Source organism: Nansenia antarctica (genome assembly GCF_963989245.1).
Source record: "Nansenia antarctica genome assembly, chromosome: 12".
In the NCBI taxonomy this organism is placed as follows: Eukaryota; Metazoa; Chordata; class Actinopteri; order Argentiniformes; family Microstomatidae; genus Nansenia; species Nansenia antarctica.
This window is the reverse complement of record NC_137682.1, coordinates 8,128,519-8,150,513: the sequence shown is the minus strand read 5'-3', so window position 1 is coordinate 8,150,513 and position 21,995 is coordinate 8,128,519. Positions and strand designations below refer to the sequence as shown.

Genomic DNA, 21,995 nt, shown 5'->3' with positions numbered 1-21,995 from the left:
AATGGCAGCCTGGGTTTGGTGGCACACACAGCCAAGCAGTGCATTGTGGGGGACAGGAAGTAACTGATTTAGAGTTTGTTGTGGATCAATGTGGATTTGACAAAACAGGAATTGTTTAGAGGAACTGACAGACAATGCTAAGGTGGAGACAAAGAGGACCCAGAGAGAGTGGTTGTGGGGTACACAGTATACAGTGTCAGATTGTACCACACATACTCACATACACACACTAGAATTGACAGTAGGCTTGTATTCCCAGTGTTTGCAGTATCAAATGAGCAGTGGTCAGAGTAGAGTTCAGAGTAGTCACGACCTTGCCGTCGATGACCTTGCCCTACTTGAGGACTTTTTCACCAGACCCTGTCAGATATTGGAGGTGGAGCTGAGAGATGTGAGGAAGGCAGGTGAGGCAAAGGTTTACAGGAGATCCAAATCTCACTAGACAGAAGAACACTGGTGCGGAAACAAACTGCTCTGACAACCTTGTTCACGTTGACACAACCGTATTCACATTCCAATGAAGCAGTCTTACTGGAAAATTTGCCGTTTGTTTTGTTTTAAGATATGAGATATGAGAACTACCGGTATATGTGACATGTCTGGTCATTTGGGCCGCAAGTCGACAACCAATCAAAATGTTCAGACTTTTATTTTGAAACACAGAAATATGTTTCAGCGTTGTTGAAAATCACAACACAAACTCACTAGTCAAGCCAAAATACTGCAATGCAATGGATCCGGTGAGTAATCCCCACTGCTACCTAGTTAACTATAACACTACTTTACATTGTTAGAAGGCTCACAAAACAAGCTGTGTTAGTTGAGTAGCAACTAAATGAAAGATGAAAGAGTAGCAACTTTCAACAACGCTGAAATGTATTTACATCTTTCTAAAGAAAAGTTCAAACATTAAATCGCCTGCGGACCAATTGACCAGACCGTGTCCCATATGAAGACGACAGCTAGTCGTGTTGGTTTAGGAGGTGTAAACACACACTTCCACTCTGTATCCATATGGTTACACACACTGGGCTCCAATTAGCTTCCTCTAAAGAGCACTGTACAACACTACATTTTAATGGGCATGGCCACTAAGTTGGTAATTTCGCTCAGCAAAGTAAGCAAGTAAGCAAAAGTTGCGTAAAGTAGGTCTCCTGAGGTGAGTGGGTGGTAGGGTTGGGCCGGTGGAAGGTATTAACGGTAGCATGCGGTGTACAAGCTTCCACTGGTATAATTCTTGCCGCGCCGTGATTTTAAGCCTGCTATGGTAGCCAGAGAGAGAGAGAGAGAGAGAGAGAGAGAGAGAGAGAGAGAGAGAGAGAGAGAGAGAGAGAGAGAGAGAGAGAGAGAGAGAGAAAAAGGTTCTGAAGCAAACTAAACAAACCCATGTACTGACTGCGCATCTTGAGTTAGGATGGTGGGATCAAATTCCCCCAATGTGGAGAGAGGAGAAGAGTATATTTAAAGTTGTTAAAGACAACTACTCAACAACTACCAATGGAATATGATTATCAGTCCACGCAGCAGATTAAATGCTTTTTAATTTCAAATACTAATAGTAACTATGGCACATTAAGATTAAACAGCTTCCCCCAGTTTCACAGCATTGACTGTATGGGCTACTTGTGTATGCTTCAAACTCTTGCGGTCTACAGAGTATACTGTATTTAGACACTAGACATAACTAACTTAGACACTAGACATAACTGATCTAGACAAAATACCCTATGACAAAAATACCCCAAATATGACTATGGGTTTAAACCCAGTAGTCATCTATGGAGCACCTGGTATGTTTGAATTATTAACACAGGAAGAGTGGGAGGGGTCAAGGGTCATGTCACTCAGCGCTCTCTCGTTTCAAAGGGGCTGGGGTGCTAGCTGGAGGCTATGCTCTTCTCACACCGTCAACACAGGAAGCAGCTGTTGATGAGCTATGCCTTTTGTTTTGATCGGGTGCTCAGAAAATGATCAGAGCCTTTTCAGATGGAACAACAACCATGACAGGTTTCAATGGATCCTTCAGCCAGATGATGTTTGTTTACTTTATAGTGTGCACTTACTCTAATTCAGTAATGAAGTATGTTTCATGATCCTGGACGCTGATCCTGGACAGCGTTGCATGAGTATTGTGTATGGAATGCAGCTCTAGGGTGTATCCATGTGAGTTTACAGCTGACTTGGGAGAATGCTGAACAACAGAACATCTGATCGGTTGGCTAGGGAAGCTGCTACAGGGTAATAACAACAGTCTTTCGTTAATAGACTGTGAGAGAACAAAACAGATATGCAAATATTCAGAATTTGTGGACAGTCATAAAAGGCAAAAGCTCCTGTGTTTTACTTACAGTAGACTTGAAATAGGAATGTTCCTGTCTGTGTTGAGAAATGTTATACTGTAGGCCAGTACTACTAAACAACTACAGACCCATATCAAACCTTTCCTGTACAGGAAGAATAATTGAAATGGTTGCCCACAAACAACGTAGCAATTATTTGACCCTAAATGATCTCTTTCAATCGGGCTTTCACCCCCTACATAGCACTGAAACGGTTTCTAATACCTTATTAAGGTCCTTAATGACATTCATGTAAACACAGAAAAATATCTAGTAGGCTAGATCTTAGCGCTGCCTTTGACACTGTAGACCACGACATTCTAATAGATAGACTAAAAACCTGGGTAGGACTTTCGGGCACTGCCCTAAACTGGTTTAGGTCCTACCTACAGGTCAGAAGCTACTATGTCTTCATTGGCAACTTTGTATCTGACCAAATTAAAATGACATGTGGGGTTCCCCAAGGGTCAGTCCTTGGCCCCCTTCTATTCAATCTCTACATGCTTCAATTGAGACACATCATAAAAAAGAACAAAATTGCCTACCACAACTATGCGGATGACACTGAAATCTACATAGCCCTCTCACCGAATGACTATATATAGCCGTGAGCCGTGAGGTGGATCAGAAGGCAGCGAGGTCGGAGAGCTGGCTGTTTGGTTCGACTTCGGCGGAGAGGAACGCGACCACCACTCCCGGGCATATTCCTGAGCAACGTGAACTCCCTCTACAATAAAATGGATGAACTCCGGTGTCTCGTTGCAAGGAACAGCGACTTCCACTCCTCGGCTGTCTTCGCGTTCACGGAGACGCACCTATCTCCATCTGTCCCCGACGAGGCGGTGGAGCTAGAGGGATTCTCCGCGTTCCGGGCTGACAGAGACTTCGAGGCGGTGAGCAAGTCTAGGGGTGGGGGGTTAATGTTCTTTGTTAACGTGCGCTGGAGTTCCGAGGTGACAGTGCTCCACAAACACTGTTCCACGGCTATAGAATCGCTATTCATCCTCTGCCGTCCTTTTTATTCACCCCGTGAGTTCAGCTCATTCATTCTCGCGTGTGTCTACATTCCACCTGATGCGGACGTCACCGCAGCATTAGACACACTGGCAGAGCAATTGATGAGTGTGGAACGTAATTACCCGGACAGTTTTGTTGTTGTTTTGGGGGATTTTAACCAGGCTAATCTTAGCCGGGCGCTCCCCAAATACAGGCAGCAAGTCACGTGTCCCACCAGGGGGGTGAACACTCTGGACCATTGCTACTGTACAGCTCGTCAAGCCTACCATTCTGTCCCCCGTGCTGCACTGGGCTACAGTGACCACATCCTCATACACCTGATCCCTCGCTACAGGCAGAGGTTAAAACTGTCTAAACCTGTTGTACGGCGATTCAGGGTGTGGTCCAGTGAGGCATGTGAGCGACTCTGCGCCTGGTTGGAGAGTGCAGGCTGTGACCAGGACTTGGTGGAGTGGGCGGGGCCAGAGGCTGGTAACAATCTGGATGTATACACAGACACTGTTACATCATTTATCAGCCTTGGCGAGGAGGTGTGTGTCCCCCTCCGCTCCAGGAAGTCCTTCAACAACGACAAGCCCTGGTTTTCATCCCAACTCAGGCGTCTGAGGTCAGAGAAGGAGGTGGCTAGGCGCAGTGGGGACGTGGACCGGGTCAAGCAGGCCAAGTACAGGTTCGCCAAAGCGGTGAAGGAGGCGAAGCATCGCTTTTCGGAGAAGCTGCAGAAACAGCTCTCTGAGGGGGATTCCGCCTCCGTCTGGAAAGGCCTAAAGACCATCACCAACTACAAACCCAGGTCCCCGCTGATGTCCGACAACCTCCCCCTCGCTAACGAGCTGAACGAGTTCTATTGTAGGTTTGAGAAAGAGAGGTTCCCGCCCACCCCCGCCCTCTCCCTCCACACCCCCCGGCTACAACCACCACCCCCGTCCCCCAGGGGGGCCAATGTCCCTCCTGCTACCCCCACCCTCCCCCCTCCCCCCCCCCTCCCTCCCCCCTCCTCACCCGCCCCGCCCACCCCCACCCCCCCCTCCCCACCCCCTCTCTCTGTCACAGTGCGAGAGGTAAACAGACTGTTTAAGAGGCAGAATCCCCGGAAGGCAGCTGGTCCGGATTCCGTCTCTCCCTCTGTCTTGAAGCACTGCGCCGACCAGCTGGCCCCGGTGTTCACCAACATCTTCAACGCCTCGCTGGAGCTGTGTCACGTCCCAGCGTGCTTCAAGGCATCAACCATCATCCCCGTCCCCAAGAAGGCCAAGGTCACAGGCCTCAACGACTACAGACCCGTCGCTCTGACCTCCGTCGTCATGAAGGTCCTGGAGCGCCTTGTCCTGGCCTACCTGAAGCTCATCACGGATCCTGTACTGGACCCCCTGCAGTTCGCGTACAGAGCCAATAGATCCACGGAGGACGCCGTGAACATGGCTCTGCACTACGTACTAGAACACCTAGACACTGCAGGCAACTACGCCAGGATCCTGTTCGTGGACTTCAGCTCGGCCTTCAACACGATCCTCCCACACATCCTGGAGCACCAGCTATCCCTGCTGCAGGTGCCGGTCTCCACCTGCAGGTGGATCACGGACTTCCTGACTGACAGGTCTCAGCGGGTGAAGCTGGGGAAGAGCATTTCCAGCTCCAGGACCACCAGCACGGGCTCCCCGCAGGGCTGCGTCCTGTCTCCAGCACTATTCTCCCTCTACACCAACAGCTGTGTCTCCCGCCACCCCTCGGTCAAGCTCCTGAAGTTTGCAGACGACACCACCCTGGTGGGCCTCATCTCCGGGGGGGACGAATCTGCCTACAGGGGTGAGATCGAGGGGCTGCAGAGATGGTGCAGCTTAAACAATCTGGAGCTAAATGCTCTAAAAACAGTGGAGATGGTGGTGGACTTCCGAAGGAAAGCAGCCCTGCCCCCTCCCATCACGCTGGGAGGTACCCCGGTGGCCTCCGTGGAGTCATGCCGCTTTCTAGGCATGACCATCTCCCGGGACCTAAAGTGGGAGCAGAACACCGAGGTCCTCACAAAGAAGGCCCAGAAGAGGATGTTCTTCCTCCGGCAGCTGAGGAAACTCAGGCTGCCGAGGTCCATGATGGTCCAGTTCTACACGGCCATCATAGAATCCATCCTCACCCACTCCATCATCACCTGGTTCCCTGCTGCAACGACCAAGGACAAGGCCAAGTTGCAGCGGGTGCGACGTTCAGCAGAGAGGGTGATCGGCTGTCCCTTGCCCTCCCTCAACTCCCTGCATGACACCAGGGCTCTGAGGAGGGCAAGGAAGATCATGGCTGACCCCTTCCACCCCGGCCACGGCCTCCTCACCCTGCTTCCCTCTGGAAGAAGGTTGCGGCTGCCTAAGGCACTTAAGGCCCGCCACAGGCTCAGCTTCTACCCCTCAGCCGCCAGGCTGTTAAATGACTCTGGCTTCCCCCCCCCCCCCGCCCCCAAGTCTGCCCAGGACTGAACTGGACTCTGTAAAAAAAAAAAACTCTGCACTGCACTTTACTTTATACCGCACTATCCAATGCACTGTTGTCTGTCCTGTGTTGTTGTTGTGTTGTCCTGTTTTTTGATATGTGAAAAAAGTATAAACGCACTTGCTGTGGTGACGAAGCAAATTCCTATATGTGTAACGCATAGTGGCAATAAACGTTATCTCAATCTCAATCAATCTCAATATATAGTGACAATCTCTGTAATTGCATTGAGCAAATACACGCCTGGATGACACAAAACTTCCTCCAACTAAACAAGGACAAAACAGAGATAATTGTATTCGGTGCACCTGACAAAAGATCGAAAGTCAGTGCAAAACGTGATTCTCTCTCTCTTCAAACAAAAAAACTGGTCAGAAATCATGGTGTAATTCTAGACTCCAATCTAAACTTCAACAGCCACATCAACTCGATAACTAAATCAGCCTACTATCACCTGAAAAACATAACAAGAATGAGAGGCTTCATGTCCAAGCAAGACCTTGAAAAACTCATCCATGCATTTGTTACTAGTAGAATTGATTATTGTAATGGTCTACTAACAGGCCTATCTAAAGGAGCTGTTCGTAAATTGCAGCTCATCCAAAATACCACTGCTAGGGTCCTAACAAAAGCAAAGAAGTTTGAACACATTACACCAATCCTGAGATCTCTACACTGGCTACCAGTCTCTCTTGGACCAAAATACATAGATCCATCAGATCTTCTCCCACCCTATATTCCAGCAAGGCCCCTAAGGTCAGCTGAGACTAATCAGCTAATCATTCAAAGAGTGAAAACAAAACACGGTAAAGCAGCATTCAGTCACTCTGCTGCATGCTCCTGGAACAAACTCCCTGAAACAGGCCCAAACCCTACAAATATTTCAAACTAAGCTAAAAACCTTTATGTTCTGCAATATAGAGTACCTGATGATCAAGTGTAGACCGTTTTACCTGCCTAGAGAGGTTACAACGTTACAACTATCATGGTCATTGCAGCCTATATTTCTCAGATGCCAATACTAAGCTAGCAATGAAAGAACAACATGCAGCTCTTAGCAAACAACAAACTGCACACTCAGGTGGCGTCTTTATTGTCGGTAAAGACTGTACTCCCAAAACATATCCCCGTGTCACTAGAGGAAACAAAACTCTCGTCCATGTGTACACAAACATTGCTGAAGGTGACAGAGCCATCCTCCTCCCCCACCTAGGACAGTCTGATCATCTCTCATTGCTCCTACTCCCAAAGTACACACCCCGCATCAAATTTATTAAACCTCCAGTGAGGACAGCTAAAGTCTGGCCGGAGTGAGCAGATTCCACACTACAACAGCTGTTTCAGAACACAGACTGAAGTGCATGTACGTCAATCAGGATCGATTATATCTACTTATGATAAGGTAAATAAAACGTTTATGTTTCAGTCTTCATATGATATGGTACATATATCCAATGCAAGAAACATTACATTTAAATGATATTAATATTAATTTGCATATTTATTTCCATGAATTCCCATATATTTCTGTTAATTCCCATATATTCCCACGGAACCTTTCCACCTCTGAATATAAAACATTTGAAACTCTAGTGACAAGACAACACACTGTTGTACATTTTTATTTCAGGAGGTATGCTGACACATCTGAACAACACCCTGAGTGTCTTCTTGTCGGTCACACCCCTAATTATACTTCATGTCAAATATGATTGGTTTGCTGTTTCATTCATATTTTTCTCCACACACCTTGTTTAACAAGAGTCTTAGTGCTAATAGTGCTATATGTCTCAACTGTTTTCTATTAATCCTTCAGCTTTGTTTTGAAATGGTTAGCGCAATCGGACTGACTCACATAGGTGTGTGGAGTTGTATGGCTGACACTGACATGTTCTGTCACAAAGAAAAGGCCTGGGGGACATCACAGCGCTCGCTGAACAGCATCAAGGCATCTGGGATTCTAGGCACAATTAACCCACCCCTACCCGACCGACGGTGGATTACGGGACTAAAACCATTCATGCCTCACTGCATTTCCCCAACACTTTGTCTTTGAATGTGGATTGCAGAGGCCAACCTGCACTACCAAGATAATCTAACAAAAAAATACATTTGGTGGAAAAGTTGTCTTCTTAAATTGTGGTGGGCCTGTAGGTCCCCTTCCGGTTGAACTCTAGCTTCTGAAGTTGAATAATGTTTATGCACACATGGGTTAATGCTTCTCTCTCAAAGCTAGTCAATTAGCAAATTGCTTATGCTACACAAATGAACACTGAATTGGAGTGAAGATGAGTCTGTTTGAGTCACAGTCTCTGATCTCTGAACACTTCAATAGTCCTTATTATACCCTGTTATGTGACAATTCTGTAGCGCTTTGCACAATGACAATGACAGAGATGAGTAAAGCACTGCAAAGATGAATCATGGGCCTCATGATTACGTTGGCATCAACCACTGTGAGAATTTCTCAAAATCACTGATTATAATGCATTTGTTGTAGGGATGCACCAAAATATATGACTTGGCAGTAAGCATTCATCACTCGATGCTCGTCTCATTCACAGAACAGCATGGGTTGCTGTCGGTGTTCGGTAAACTTTCGGTCTTTTCACACACTGAATGTGTTTTAATCGCACGGCGAAAATTCGATTCCATTCATTTTGAATGGGACAAAGCACACGGCGTGCGAGTTTTGTCGCACTGTCAAATTTGTGCTTTTTCCCATTAAAAATGAATGGAATCGAATTTTCGCCGTGCGATTAAAATCGGGGCTGTGTGTGTTGAAATGCGATGTTCTCATAGACTTCCATTCAAACTTCAAAATGGAATGTTGACGCGCAACAGAAATCGCACGCTGTGTGCAGAGCCCTTTAGGCTACTTGTTGTCAATGGAGGACACAAAGCGATATCTTCCAGCAGTCTGTGGTATGATTTAACAAGGTCCTTTTTTTTCCCTCCTCAACTGCGCGGTCATCATGAACACTTTGTGAATAATTGTCAATCGAGCTCTTGTGACTTGTAAAAGGCATAGATATAAATTCACACACATTTTGGTATTGACTTGAGAAGGAATCTACACTTAAAAGTGCAATTACAAACAGTTAATGTGAAATTCCACTCAGGGCCCCAAGCCAACAATTGTAGTAAGCTCTTACACTTTTTTTTTTTAGAAAGAAAACAGGTGTTTTTGCTTAGACCTTGACCTTGAGATTTCAAAAGGTCTCCTACATACATGACAAATACATTCTCCATTAGACAACCGTGTGAACGTGAAAGCATTGGAGTCTAGAATTACATTTCTGTATTAGAGAGTCAACAGCAACTTTAGCAAAACAGCTATGTTAAGACTGAAGAGATAAAGAAGCTTTAACAGAGAACAGACATCCTCTGTTACCTATCCCCCCCCCGCTCCCCCAAACTGAAACATAAACACACTTATCCTGTACACAAAAAAGATTTGAAAATAAACAAACTTTGAAACCCTGTATTTGAAGTGAGGGCAAAATCCTGCTCTGCTTTCCTGTTTACATTCATGTTTTGTTCTACGGCCTTCATCTTCTTCGGCCACAGTGTTCCCGGAGAGGCGGCCATTTTGGTTTGCTCTCATAGCAATTAGTCATTTTAAATGAGGAGACGCTTTCAAGCTAATATTGGTTTGGAGAACAAAACAACTCCGAAATATGTGCTTACAGAGCAAGTTCACTGTTTTCCCTCCACTGAGTCACATTGCAGAGTACACGGAAAAGAAGGGAATAGGGTTTTGTCCTCTTATTTTTGTTCAGACAGCCACCGCATGCAGCACAGAAACATGAATTGGGTTGTGTGTTTATCTAAGTTTACCAACCAGGGTGTGTACTTTTGGTGACTGTGACCGGGCAGGTGTTTTTATGTGTGTCTGTCTGTCTGTCTGATGATGATGATGATGATGATGATGAGTGTCTTATTTCATCCTCCTTTTCCATAGTTTCTGCTTCTCATTTCAACAAAAGTTGAGCCATATTTATAATAGAAATATGTCTACGAAGTGAAGTATTACCGAATACATAGTGTAATGGCAGCACCAGAATCTATTGGCAGTGCTATACTGTCTGGAAACATATGAACAGAACAGAACATGAACACTGAACCAGTTGAAATTCCAGTTGAAATTCATGGTCGATGTTTTCTCTCCCTAGACTCAGGTCTAGACTTCAGGTGGGAACTAGTCTTTCATGATGACCTCACAGAGAACTACCGTACAGTGAAAAGTTATTGTCTGAGCTCGCAAGCCAAAGACCATTCAAACCAGTGAGGGGGATGATGAAACTCTCTTCTCGCTAAGCAAACCGGTGGCCCCACACTCAAAGACTACAGTACCTGACCTACTTTCTCCTCCGCCACAAGTGTGTGTGTGTGTGTGTGTGTGTGTGTGTGTGTGTGTGTGTGTGTGTGTGTGTGTGTGTGTGTGTGTGTTATGGGCTGGCAGCTGGGGCCAGTGTTGCCATGTGCTGCCCAGCTGTGGTCCCTTGGTGCGGACGCCTGCAGTTAGCAAACTCGTAGTGGAGTGGAAATGCAAGAGGATGGGGACAGACAGAATGTAAACACTGGCTTCCCTTTCTGGCATTCTTCTCTTGCAGGGAACAACAGACACCCTTGTTGTAGAACGGACACTGTACACTGTAGCTGCAGCTATGAGCTAGGGTGTTCGGCACACATATTAAAACTATCTTAACGACGTACAGGGCGTAAATACAAAGCTCATTCTCAAGTATATTTGGTATTTATAGACTTTAGTACGTACGCAATTTTAAACAAGCGCAGCCCGTTTTATAAATAATGCTTACGTCCGTTTAGAAAAATGTGCTTACGTGCAAGTCAAAGATGACGTTCAAGTACTTTTTTTTTTATAAATGAGGCCCCTGGTGTCCTGGTTAAATTCCCAATCTGGCCCTCACACTATCATGGCCATCTACTATAATCCCCCCCTGCTACTCTTCCCCAGGTTGTTGCTGCAAAAGATCTCAACTTGTTCTCAACTTGCCTGGTAAAATAAAGAATAAATAAAACAATTAAATAAAATGTATATACCGGTAGTCATAGTTTGTTCAGTCAACAATCAGAATGGGAAAAACTAGGATGTGTTCTAGCCCTCTCAGCATTTAACATCATATATAGCATAATAATAGCATTTTTGCTAATCTGTAGAGTCACTGAATACACTCCTGTATACTTAACGTCAGCAGCTTAGTCAGTGAAGAACTCAACTGTGGTGAGGTAAGCTTCAATTTTGAAGAGAGCTACTCTACAGTTTATTTACCTCAGAAGACCCCTCCAAAGCATTCTTAGTTTTATTAATTACCACCTGACCCATACAGCATCCTCATAGCAACTGTCTCTGAAAAACTACAGAAGGCCTACTACTTACAAGGTCCGAAAAGTTTGGCTTTTGGAGAGAACGAGAACTATGAAGGCACTTCAAACTATTTGGTTCAGTGATATTGTGGTCACATAGCAGAAAAATTACTGGAAAAATTCAAGAATCATTTGAAAAGTTCTGAATTGAGTCTTCAATGCACATTCTTCATTTGGGCCACAACCAGACAAACAGAAACAGTTTGTTTATCCCCTGACATTCCTCCTGACCCTATGTGGCTAAAACATACCAAAAACAAGTTGACTGCAAATTAAGTGTCATTAGCTTGCTATAAATTACATCTGTCTGAACGAAAGGATGTCAAATTCAACAGAATCTTTTGTTTTTCTTCTACCCTTGTGCTTGAGGGAATGCTTTGTATTTTCAGAGACGGACTGAGGTCTCCCGGACAGGAAGCAATCTTTGGAGCGCCAGTTTTCCCATCTGATTTTCTTCAGCCCTGACATCCTGCGAGTGACATCATCAGCTATCAAACAGTTATGAAAGTGAAGCATCCAAACCAGACAGACCAGTCAGGATGTGGGTGTCCTGATGACAGGTCACTGCCTACCAGCTCTCACTCAACTGCTGCGGATGTGTAGGGGGCAGAAGTCAGTCTCTATTTCTGACTGGACTATTGGTAGTTCTTTGTGAACTTTATTTAAACCGTCTACAATGTGAAAATACTGTGTTGATACACCAAAGCCAGTGATACAGTAGTTAACATGCAGGTGCTTTACCTCTAAACTGTTCATTGAACAGTGATCCTCTGCAAAAATTGAACAGTGATCCTCTGCAAAAATTCATATATTTCTGTTACGACGGTAACTAACTAACCAAATAACTAACCAGCCTATAAGAACAGTTAATCCCTATGAACAAAAATATATTTTAATCTGTACATAATTTAGATTAATAATTTATCCTAAACCACATACCAACCCACATCATAATAATCTCAAGACTACAGAACCCAGCCATCCAATATTACCATTCACTTGTACTCTAATCCTACCTCATATTTTCTCTTAAAGATAAACGCTTCTCACAAACATGATGCTCATAAAGGCAATGTTAACTAGAGCCCATAGATACTTGGGTCCGACCGATACCAATGCCGATTTACGGGGGTCAAAATTCACCAATAACTAATATGTGCCTAAGGTATCTTAGCCTTCAATTACTCTAGGGGGAATGTCCCTGTAATTATACGTCGTTTTGTATTAAAAGCATCACAAATTAAAAATAAATAAATAATAATAATTCACGCCAACAGGTTCATAAAAATCCATATATATAACCCTAGCCCTGCTCTGGAAAAACCCAATTCAACAATAATTTCAGAATATGTGGATAATATAACACACATCTTTGGGATTGTATCGGCGCATTATTGGAGGAACATGTGCTGATACAGGTATTTATGTAAAAGGCTAATATCGGCCAATAAGAACTGTGCTCCAATACATGTCTCAGGCTCCAGTGTTAAAACCCACAAGACATATCTCTGCTCTGTAGCCCTTCCTGCTCAAGGACACCTTGTCACTGATCATTAATCAAACAGTGAGATTGAGACACTTTTATGCTGGTTTGTAATTGACCAGTTAGACTGCCTGGAATGCACACAGAATACACCCAGCAGGACTCCTAGGGATTAGTGTCAGGAGGACAGTTCAAATCTTTCCTTTTTTTTATTTAACCTTTATTTATACAGGTAAAAACACATTGAGTCCCAAGGGCTCATTTTCAAATGTGACCTGTTCACAGGCATACAACAACAACATCCTCCACAAACAAATACAATACAAAACCTGGCCTACATAGTCTAAAACTAAACTAAAACTACATAGTCTAAAACCCAAACTAGTCTAAAACAGTCTAAGATAGTCTAAAACTAAACTAAAACTACAAAACCTAAAACTAGACAGCTAAAGAGCTAGGGACAGGGAGGGGTCAGCAATGGGCAAAAGGGAGGGTCAACTCAATTGCAAGAACAAATCATAGACTCGCACTGTATGTCTCTCTCTGTATGTGTTCCCTAATAAGTGTCATGCATCTATATTTTCCAAAATGGGAAATGGCCTCACATGGACAGAGACTATAGAGAACAGGATTTTCACTCTATGAGCAAATAATGGAGAAAAAAACCATTTGATAAGAATTGAGAATTGTTCTTGACCAGGTAGAGGGTCTGAAACCAGTGCAGAATTCTGTAATGCATTGTCTTACGACAGCCACAACTTGTAAAGCAGAAACAAGTATACTATAAGACATGGTTTCAAATCAAATGCAGAGAACACAGCCACTGCTTACTGCAGGTCCACGTGTAGACTGAAGCAGGAGAATGTTAGAGGTTAAAACGTTTCAGAGTCTTTTGGAATGTTAACAGCGATCAGCCAGGAAGTGGGGTCTTTTGTGAAAGGCCAAGGAGGAAGGACAACGAAACGAGTCCAGCTCATTGCTCTTAAGTTCTGCCAGGAACCTATTTACAACCACCACTTAAGGACCTGAGCTTTCAGTGTGTTTACACTGAGGGGATGGCTACACAGCGCCGGATTTGGCTGAAACGGCGACAATCTGATATCGTTTGCACCTAGCGGCTACACGACTCCGCCGAATTCGACAGCTGAGATGGTGACGATACGTCTCCATCATACTTGAAGAATTTTCGGGGTCTACCAGTTTGCGCATGCCCAGTGTACCTGAATACGCGATTCCATGTGGCCAGAGATTCTTTTGCGCAACGATGAAAAAACGCTGAGATCAGATCGACCCTGAAATTGTGTTTCGTCGTTGTTTCATCGTCATGTATATACCCTGAGAGGAGGGGGTAAAGTAGTGTGTATTCCACACTCATTTACACTTTTGCAATGGTGAGAAAAAACACACAGCAAGTAGTAGTTGCTGGCACAGATCTAGGATCAGCATACTCTACCTCATAATACTTAAGCTTAATAGTCAGGGAGAAAACTAAGTAGTCTTAGTTTTATATCTTTAAACTAAGCAGAAAGTCACGGATGGGCCTGCAGAAACCTAGATACTTATCTACATATCTGAATCAGGTATGAACCATCAAAATGAAATGATAAAACAGATAGAAAAACTTGATCTGAGTCTGGGATGTTTAGGGACCATATAGAATATCTTCAACATACTGCATTAACAATCATAGTTTAATCAGTACAAAGAAAATACAAGGCTGGACCTTGTTTAATTTCTCACAGACACATTTCTTACAGCCCTGACTTTTACCCTACATACGACTGTCAATTCGGTGTGGAGAAACTGGAAATTGCAGACTGTTCTGGCACAGATCCAAAATGTCTGCCTCCTTTGAGTAGCTGTTATTAGAGTAAGTGTAAAAAAAAGAAAAAGATCGAGCAGTCATTTTTCACGAGAAGCAGGGCTGTCTCACTGTTTTTCTTTTTTGTTTGGTAATGTTACAGACATTACCAGCTTTTAGATCCAGGTTATTTGTTTATAATTTAAGCAGATAGAAACGGCAGACTAAGCCAGTGTAAGAGGAGGCCTACACAGCACAGTTGGGTAGGAGACACGAGGCAGAGAACAAAAACGACAAATCTGCAAGGTCTTTAAATTCCATCTAGTTGTTCCACAGGTATCATGTTTCACTCTAAGTACAAGATGGGGAAGAAAGAAGAACTAAACACTCTTAGCACAGACGTACTGCTTTGACATAATGACACATCTTGTAAGCCATCTTTACACTGAGAAATGTGGATGCACAGAGATGGTACTGATGGCTTCCTAATTTTGTGAAAAGATATGAAAAGCAGTCCAAAAGCAGTCAAAAAAAGGTGTCTGCCACCTCAACCCCTTGTACCAGAGACGCCTCTGTAGCGGTATTTTGTCAGTGGAAATGAAGGACGCTACCGTGCAGACCTAACACATGGATAAGCTTCATCGCAACAAGTTAGTCAGAAAAGGCGAATGTCATGTGAAAGATGTGTCACAACAGGAACCTTTTACGTGTTTATGTGTAAGACGCTATGCCGTCTTAAATTGCCGAAATGGAATATCTGTGTAATGTATTGTTTATATAATTACAACAGCACTGTTTTGGATTTTTATGACCGATCAGCAGTGTAAAGATGCCTCTATAGCAGGGGTAGGCAACCTTTTTGATATGAAGTGCCATTTTTAAATGTTCTTGTTAGTCAGTGTGCCAACCACAATATCAACATTAATTATGACTCGACATCAAACCAAACCAAACAGACCAACAGATCTGCAAAAAAAAAATCCCCCCCTCGGTGGATGTTTTTTTCAAAACAGTTGTGCAATAGTCAATTTTGATGAGTTGTTTCTATACAATTTACTTATGTGACATTAAGGTAATGAATAAAGGAGACAACTACAGTATGCAGGTAGTAGCCTACATCTTTCCTAGCAGGCAGACTGGTTCAATCTCCTTAGAAACCAAACTTTACAGATTTAGCTATTCTCAACTCTAAATTAACTGCACTGTTAAAACGCTAGATTAGACCTCACCTGTGTCCCTGTCACCTGTTTAGAGCTCACCTGTGTCCCTGTCCCTGTCACCTGTTTAGACCTCACCTGTGTCCCTGTCCCTGTCACCTGTTTAGACCTCACCTGTGTCCCTGTCCCTGTCACCTGTTTAGACCTCACCTGTGTCCCTGTCACCTGTTTAGACCTCACCTGTGTCCCTGTCACCTGTTTAGACCTCACCTGTGTCCCTGTACTTGTCTCTGCTGCCCTTTGAGCAAAAGAGGTCTTTATGTCCATTTTCCTTTTTTCCCCTGGTATATTTGTTTTACCAGCTCAACTAGTAAAAGTGAGACGATTGATAATATCAAAAACATGCTTGCACACACATATAACTTACTCACACACAAGTAAGTGTTACTGGCCCCAATTTGGTACAATTATTACTGAAATTATTGAGAATAGAGACATTGTTGACATACGTAAACTAGCTCTTGTAATCTTTAATGTTCGCTAACTAGCGAACTCACTAAAATAACATTAGAACATGTTTGTACTGACAAAACATGACATGAACTTGTTCATTACTATGTTACATTTGAACCAACAGTATGTAAATGGCATTTATACAGTTTGTTTAACCCACCTGAATGAACGAGAATCGTGGACAAGGTTTTAACATGAACGTTACTCATGGCTTGTTTATTGAGGAACCGATGTCCCGCTCCAGTGTTGCCAGATAGGCCTACTTTTGGTCACACTGGACAGGTGAATTTGGCAGCTTTTAGACTGGTTGGGCTGGAAATGGTCAAATCCCGTCTGGCAACCCTGCGCTCCACTACAGCGCTTGGCTGGTGGGGTGAGATGGAGCCGGGAGGTTTTGAGTTACCGTTGTGTGGAGTGGATAAAATCACCAACATGACTAAACGTGTTTCAGATTTAAAAAAAATGTTAAGCCAGGTATGGCGAGTGCCATGAATTGCCATACCAAAACGACGCCTATTGAGACACAGAGAGCGAGCCACGCACGTTTAATGAATGGATTAAAGAGCCGCACAGAGACAGGCAAAGAGCCGGGTTGGCCACCCCTGGACTGGGGCTGCATTCGTAAATTCGCCCTGAGAGCGCCGGAGCGTCCCTGAGACTGCCTCTAGTCCAATCAAATGACTTGGTCCCATTGTGATGTTGAACCCAGTGTGCGCGAATTTACGAACGCGGCCAACATAAAAAAATAAAATAAAATAAAAATCCCATTCTCGCACTTATTGCTTGCGTGCCACTGTTTAAGCTGTCGCGTGCCACTGCTGGCACGCGTGCCATAGGTTGCCGACCCCTGCTCTATAGGATTATAACTACTAGGGGTTTCGGTACATGTTTTGTGAGTAAGGAGAACAAAAATGCTACTATTTGTATATAATAAACAATTACTTTCATGAATAAAAAACCCGAAATGACTCAACAACGCAGATTTGTAGCAATCCGGGGCATCCTCAAACTGTTGCCATGTTCTCAACTCCACTCGCCATGAACACACATTTGAACAAGTTACAGAAGCAACTGTGTTCCAGACAAACTCGACCTCCGACTTTCAACGAAACGCAGCATAAACCGAAAAACCGCCACGGTTCACTAGTAGGCCTATATTGAACCGTGGCTGGCGAACCGTACGGATAAAACGCGTAAAATGGTCTGGTGTACCAACACATCAAACTTGGCCTTCATTGAGCCAATAGAAAGACAGTCGGAAATGGACGGCGCATAATCATTGGCTTTACTTGGCATCAATCATCTCCCACAGCACGTCCTACCAGTGCTTTCACACCACATACATGTGTCTGATTCGGAGCTTCACCTCGCTGCCGTATGATTCGCTGGAGTCAAATAGCAACTTTACTCTTTACACTAAATGTACAGTACTCCCACTAAGGCCAGGTTTGAGTCGTAGTTATTCTAGGCTTACTGTATATGTGCTGTGTGCAATAACCTGGGGACGAGGTCAGTAATGTGATAATGTAATTACAGTGACACACCAGGTAGATTTGCTCATGATAGGTGTGGAGATGTAATGTCTGGCCGAGTTACCTTGAAACAAGACCGCCCACAACACAGTTCAAATAAACACAAGCCCGTTCAACCAACGGCTGACAGACGTTGAACTGTCTGACTCTGCTGTGTCAACAAAGCCCTACCAGCCACTGGCTGAGGATAAGGTTGTGGCTATAAGTGGGTCATGGGATCTACAGGAAAACCTATTAGGGAATGTTATCTTGCCTATCAATGGCAACTTACAATAAGGTGTTGAGTGCTGGATTCTATCGCTGCATTTAATGAATGAGCAAAATGCCATTTGAGGTCATTAGTTTGACACAATTGTATTGACAGTCTCTGTTCCTCACTGCTGTTGTTGTGCTTGTAGTGTAGTGGAAGTAAGTTTGCTTCCGACTGACATTTTGCGTATCCTAACTACAACACGTATCAAAATCAATATCAAGCTTCCAAATTCTGCATTCATTGTACTGTACATAATCTGTTCAAACTGTTGGCCTTATAACCTTTGCTGTTTGGAAGTGAGATGAGCTTCCTTGTCAAATGCCCTTTTCCTTTAAAGACTGGGCCCTTTGTTTCAGATGAGATTAGCTGAGGGACATAAAGGCAGGCAGGCAGGCAGGCAGGCAGGCAGACAGGCAGGCAGGCAGGCAGGCAGGCAGGCAGGCAGGCAGGCAGGCAGGCAGGCAGGCAGGCAGATATTTGAGACTACTGTATGCACCAGCCTGCTCCTGGCAAAGATAAATATTCAGTCTCTCTGCCTTTTGGGGCTCAAGGGTCTGAGGAACCATGCTGTTGTCATGCAACCAGGATGTCTGGTTTACTGGACTGTTACTTCAACTTTTCCACACGCTTTTGTTGGTTCCACTAATGATTATACATACTCTACCTGGGTGGAACTGGTTTTGAATTTTTTTTTTTGCTTTGACGCCACACCCACATCAAACAGACCATGGGCTAGGTGATGATAAGTACATTTCCCTAACCGCAATAACTGCTTAGGGCAAAGGGAGATTCAGGTGTAACTCATATATCAAGGTGTGGCATTATGACATCATCATACAGGTTTCATAAATAAGTCATAGTGTGTACACACAGTTTCAACATAGTATTTCCCCTTCCATGAATCATACTGTAAAATGACTGAAACATAAAATAAAATAATAAGAAAATAAGAATAATCTAAAGCATTTACATATTCAGTCTCAACTAAATAGGCTATTTAATCAGAATAGAACAGGCTACATAAAGGGTTTCTGTTTAAGACAACGTTATAAATCATTAACAATACATTACTATTATGAACATTATCAACCACCATTGTAATTAGTGGTAGTAACAATAGCAGATGATCATTGATGTTTTGTGTTTATTTGCCAAATCAACAAGTGTCAATTGCCAGCTTCTCAAGCCTCACTAGGTTGTTAGGTTGTTAGGTGTCTACACTGCAAAAAGTGAGCTCTCAAAAACAAGAAAAAAGCAATAAAATCGGGGAAATATGACTTAAAATAAGCCAAATGATCTGCCAACAGAACAGGAAAATGTCACATGCCAAGAGTTTCTTAAAACAAGTAAAAGAGATCTTAAAACTAATGCAGTCAGAGAAAAAACAAGCATATATTGCCTTGATTTAAGATTATTTCATCTTACTTAGATTGACTTATTGCAGTGTACTAAAAGCTATACGGAACCTCTTGTTAAGAAAGGTGAAGGTAGGGAAATGCCAGGTTCTACTGGGAACGGGTCCAAACTAACCCCACATCATTTCACACACAAATCAACGAGCTTCAATTGCCTTATGAAGTTCTTATGTCTATTATAATTGATACATTTAAGCGCAAAACATACTCCCAGAAACACTTCAAAGTGTTGAAGATGTTCGTTATTCCCACAATGAATCGTTCTTATTCCAAACGTATAGGCTGCTCAAACTTAATCCACCGTAATTGTACAGTTCTTTCTCTATTCTAACAGTTAAAGTTTTGATAAGCCAACCTACCTCCGTGAAAAAATTATCCATCGTCCTTGTTATGTTAATAATCCACAAGGATCACTGTATGCAAATCGCGCATCCAAAACCATGTGTTTGATGTTCAGAGCAAAGGCATCATCCACAGTCTTTTAGTCCATGGCCAGATAGGCAAGTCCCCTAATAGTTCACCGGGAGAGGGAGAATCAACTTCTGCCTTTGTTTCATGGGTTATAGTTCCAACACCATATGTCCTTTAAAAAGTGTTAGACAACGATGACGACCCTCTCCGCTAATAATAAATAACGGTAAAAACGCGACTCCTGTGTTGCGCTCTTTAACACTTTAGAGATCACTGGCTGTGTGTGCTGCGGAGCTGGGTCATAGACACATTGGTAAATAGTCAAAAGTGCTCCAGTGAAGTATTTGTGGTGAGCCGAAATGTTGGAATGACTCCACCGGTAGATACCGTAGCTCCACCCAGTTCCATGGGAACGTAATCCGGGACAGGATGGCCTCTCTCACTCCGCCTGCCGTCCCACATGGCAAATAAGGGCAACCAAGGCAAATAACAGACATGGCTAAATAAGTATTGCACAGCCCATAATTCCAATAGAGAGCATCAGAAAATAAATAATCCCGGGGACATGTTCCATCATTATATATATATATATATATATATATACTATATTATTTACATAATCAAGATTTATCAGCATAGATCTTCAGCATCTAATCTTATGTATGAAGCAAATAATTAACATACTGTACTTTCAAATGTAACATAAAGGGCTCATGGGGCTCAGCAATAATTTTATAGCAAATAAACCATAATAGTAAAACATGTACATGGACGGTCAACAAAATAGAAATAGGCTGTGATTTTGGGATCCTACACATGATCACCATTGCCTGTTATTTATACACATAGTACATGCATTTACTTCCATTATGTTAGATAAATGAACAAATTGTCTATCATTGGAAACATACGTATTTACAAACTACGCTATTACTGGTATGTCTATATTATAAGCAATTTATTACACCTACCTTCAAATAACATATTAGTACGTTAGTATTATAAGGTTCTATCTCAATTTAAGTCAAAGTCGAATCTGATCCATTAGGTGTTTTTTAATGCCTGTGTGGTGTTATTTTTAAAATGTTGACATTTTTGAGTTAGTAATTCATAAAATACAAAGGTTCTTACTGTACCTTCAAATAACATATTACCAAAATGTCAGTCACCTCTGTCTCAAGTGTTTCAGAGTCCCCCGCTCTAGATTAAACAGATTAAACATGATTTTATTCCGGTTTCTGTTAAACTTTTAAACCGCACCAGATGAATGTTGAACATATCTTGCTTATCGTTTTATTTCCACTCTTAATCAGGGCTGCCTTCTGTCTGTGTTTTAACATGCTGTATTGTCTGTTGTTCTTTGTTGGCTGCTGTGGGGTGTAAGCCCAATACACATTTCCCAGTGATGGGACACTAAAGTGACTTTTGACTTTTTGTTTCATTATCACAGCTCTTTGCTGGTTGTTCAAAGTTCATCAATCTATACTCAGCATTAAGGTGCCAAGAGCCCTGGAACCTCATCATGGTGATTACCCATGCAGTATTTCAAAGACCTATTAAATGGGTATGGGAGGAGCAGTTATTGGGCTACTATTAAAGTTGAATCAGATCATTATAAGGACTAGTTGTTACATGTCGTGTAGCATTCCTGCTACTTCGCCTAGATTTAAGGTAATGTGGCATGAGACTGTAAACCATTACCTGTTAGACAATAGGATAAGGGAAGTGGCTCTGAAACCAACCAGAAGCCAGACATGGAGGGAGGTTGGGCACATACTCCAGGCCAACAAAGGGAAGGACATCGTGATTCTGATGGGAGACATGAATGCAAAGATAGGAGGAAACAATAATGATTAGAAACTGATAATGGGAAGACAAGGACTAGGAACCATGAATGAAAATGGAGAAAGATTTGTAGCAGCTTGTGCAGACGACAACGTCATCATCTGTAGGTCGATTTTTCCCACATAAGGACATCCATAAAGCAACTTAGGCTTCTGCCTCCCATACAACAGAAAATCTAAGTGACCATATTAGCCAAAAGTTTAGGCGCTCACTGCTGGATGTCAGAGTTAAAAGAGGAGCTAAAAGAGTTAAAAGAGGAGCTAAAAGAGTTAAAAGAGGAGCTAAAAGAGTTAAAAGAGGAGCTGACGCTGGATCTGACCATCACCTTGTTACAGTAAGGATCCAGCTGAAATAGAAATG

At 43.1% G+C, this 21,995-nt stretch overlaps 1 protein-coding gene across 1 annotated transcript in view; it reads right to left on the bottom strand.

The window, feature by feature from the left end:
- myo10 (myosin X) overlaps positions 1-19,759 on the bottom strand; it is a gene marked incomplete at its 5' end in the record, with an annotated part of 96,231 nt that extends 76,472 nt beyond the window's left edge. Inside the window, one exon of the mRNA XM_080542730.1 lies at positions 19,739-19,759. Coding sequence (XP_080398856.1) covers positions 19,739-19,759 — 21 coding nt within the window. The remainder of the gene's footprint in view (positions 1-19,738) is intronic.
- Positions 19,760-21,995: the final 2,236 nt, after the last annotated feature.